The sequence below is a fragment of the Bison bison genome, unplaced genomic scaffold (genome assembly GCF_000754665.1).
Source record: "Bison bison bison isolate TAMUID 2011002044 unplaced genomic scaffold, Bison_UMD1.0 scf7180017847294, whole genome shotgun sequence".
Taxonomy (NCBI): domain Eukaryota; kingdom Metazoa; phylum Chordata; class Mammalia; order Artiodactyla; family Bovidae; genus Bison; species Bison bison.
Genome location: NW_011477867.1, coordinates 175491 through 178037, shown reverse-complemented (window position 1 = coordinate 178037; position 2547 = coordinate 175491). Strand labels below are relative to the sequence as shown.

The 2547-nt window shown below is 59.7% G+C and overlaps 1 protein-coding gene across 1 annotated transcript in view; it reads left to right on the top strand.

Moving 5' to 3' along the window:
* CIC (capicua transcriptional repressor) overlaps positions 1-2547 on the top strand; it is a gene marked incomplete at its 3' end in the record, with an annotated part of 11259 nt that overhangs the window by 3408 nt on the left and 5304 nt on the right. Inside the window, exons 3-7 of the mRNA XM_010842683.1 lie at positions 9-114; positions 951-1153; positions 1242-1467; positions 2045-2148; positions 2402-2544. Coding sequence (XP_010840985.1) covers positions 9-114; positions 951-1153; positions 1242-1467; positions 2045-2148; positions 2402-2544 — 782 coding nt within the window. The remainder of the gene's footprint in view (positions 1-8; positions 115-950; positions 1154-1241; positions 1468-2044; positions 2149-2401; positions 2545-2547) is intronic.

Sequence of the window (2547 nt, the reverse complement as noted above, 5' to 3'; positions counted from 1 at the left end):
ACCAAAAGAAGTCCAGCTCAGAGGCTAAGCCCACGAGTCTGGGGCTGGCAGGAGGGCACAAGGAGCCGAGGGAGCGCAGCATGTCAGAGACAGGCACTGCCGCTGCCCCCGGAGGTCAGTGAGCCCCTCTGGCCTCTTCCCTCCTGTGGGCCACCAGTCTTCCCTTCGCTTGCTCAGCCCACTTCCCCAGAAGCTCCTTTCGGCTTCATTGCTTTTGAGCCCCTCACCGCAAAGGCCCTGACACTGAGCTGTGGTGAAGGAGTCAGGGAGGTCCAGGGAGGTCACACATCCGAACAGAAATTTCATCATCAAGTGCCATTTACTGAGCATTTACTACATGACAGGCACTTCTTAGAGCATAATGTCTAGCATTCAAAACCAAAGCCCGTTTTCCAGATGAGGAAACTGAGGCTCAGAGAGGCAGAATCACTTACTTGAAGTCACAAAAAACTAGGAAGTGGCCGAGTCTGAATTTAAACCCCAGCTTGTTGGCTCTCAGGGCCGCAGTCAGAAAAGGCTCTTATTGGCTACTGCTACTGACTGAGGGTGTCTATAGAGTGCACTGCCCTGAGGCGCTTTTCTGGAGATCCCTTGGGTTCTGGGCCACAGCCCTGCGAGGGATGTTCCTTTTGCTCTGAGACCAGGGAACAGAGGCTCAAGACAGTCCAGTGGCTGTCTGTTAAGCGGTGCTGCACGTACCTGTCTCCAGGCTTTTCTCCCCTCAGAAGGGCCGCCTCCCGGGAAGCAGTGGGCTCATTCCTCGAAACCCCAGAGGACAGGAAGTAGTGGGAAATGCTGGGCTGGTGGGTGGTGCCTCTCTTCTGCCTGGTGGCCCAAGAAGTCCCACCTGCTTCCACCCAGTGTCTAGAAGTGTCTGTGGACGTTTTGGCCAGCCTAGGTGCTGGTAGCAGGCTTCCAGACTGTAACCCTGTCTCTTTCCCTCCCTGCAGTGTCTTCAGAGCTCCTGTCTGTCACGGCCCAGACACTCTTGAGCTCGGACACCAAGGCTCCGGGGAGCAGCTCCTGTGGGGCAGAGCGTCTGCACGCTGTCGGGGGACCTGGCTCAGCCCGGCCCCGCGCCTTCTCCCACAGCGGGGTCCACAGCCTGGATGGTGGGGAGGTAGACAGCCAGGCGTTGCAGGAACTGACTCAGGTCTGGAGGGCAGGCCGCAGGGGTAGGGGCAACGGGCAGGGAGGGAGGTGACTGCCCTGGCTGAACTCTCCCTGCACTTGCCCTGCAGATGGTGTCTGGCCCTACGTCCTACGCTGGCCCAAAGCCCTCCACCCAGTACGGGACTCCAGGCCCCTTTGCGGCGCCCGGGGAGGGAGGCACCCTGGCAGCCAGTGGACGGCCCCCACTGCTCCCCACCCGGGCCTCCCGTTCCCAGCGTGCAGCCAGTGAGGACATGACCAGTGATGAGGAACGCATGGTCATCTGTGAGGAGGAGGGGGACGACGATGTCATTGGTAAGCTGTCTCAGGACCCAGAGTCCTAGCCGGGGAGCAGCAGGCTCAGGTTGGGAAAGTAGGTGGAGATTTGGCTCAGGTCCTTAGGCCCCTTTTTCTTCACTTCCCCGTTTGTTTGTGATCCTGGGCCTGTTCAGTTCAGGCCCTACCGAGGTAGTCCAGCCCTGCCCTCGAGAAGCCCCAGGTCAGGGACTTCCCTGGTGGTCCAGTGGCTAAGACTCCACCCTCCCAATGCAGGGGGTCCAGGTTTGATCCCTGGTCAGGGAACTAGATCCCAAGTGTCGTGACTGAGACCCAGTGCAGCCAAATGAATAAATGTTAAAAGAAGAAGCTGCAGGCCAGACAGGAAGCCTGAGGACAGCAGCGTGGCCGGGCCACTGGGGCATAGGATCAGGTGCCGTTCCCTGCTCTCAGGGTCTGGTGGCAGGCTGGGCACACCTGGGCTGAGGAACAGCATTCCCGGACAACACTTAGCCAACACAGGGCAGAGCTGAGGCCAGAGCCAAACTTCAGACCCTCTATTCTGGGCAGTGCCGCGCCCAGCCCTTTGCCAACACTGTCGCGTCTGTTCCCTCAGCTGATGACGGCTTCGGCACCACTGACATTGACCTCAAGTGCAAGGAGCGGGTGACTGACAGCGAGAGTGGAGACAGCTCTGGGGAGGACCCGGAGGGCAGCAAGGTGAGGGCTTGGGACTTGCTGTTGTCTGGTCCACATGTCCTGGGTGGGAGAATGTTCCTTTTCTGTGTGTCAAGAAGTGGGGAAGATTAAGGCCCAGAGAGGGCGAGCTATTTGCCCCATGGGCGTCTCAGCCTGGATGAGTGGAGGCCTTCAACTGGCCTGGCTGCCAGCAGGACGTGGAAATGGGGATGGGCAGGGTGTGGGTATCCAGGCTCCCCTGACGTGCTTGTGTCTCCTTTTTCCTTCCACACAGGGCTTTGGCCGGAAGGTGTTCTCGCCTGTGATCCGTTCCTCCTTTACTCACTGCCGTCCGTCGCTGGACCCTGAGCCTCCAGGGCCCCCAGACCCACCTGCAGGCTTCGGCAAAGGCTATGGGCCCACCTCCTCCGCATCCTCGCC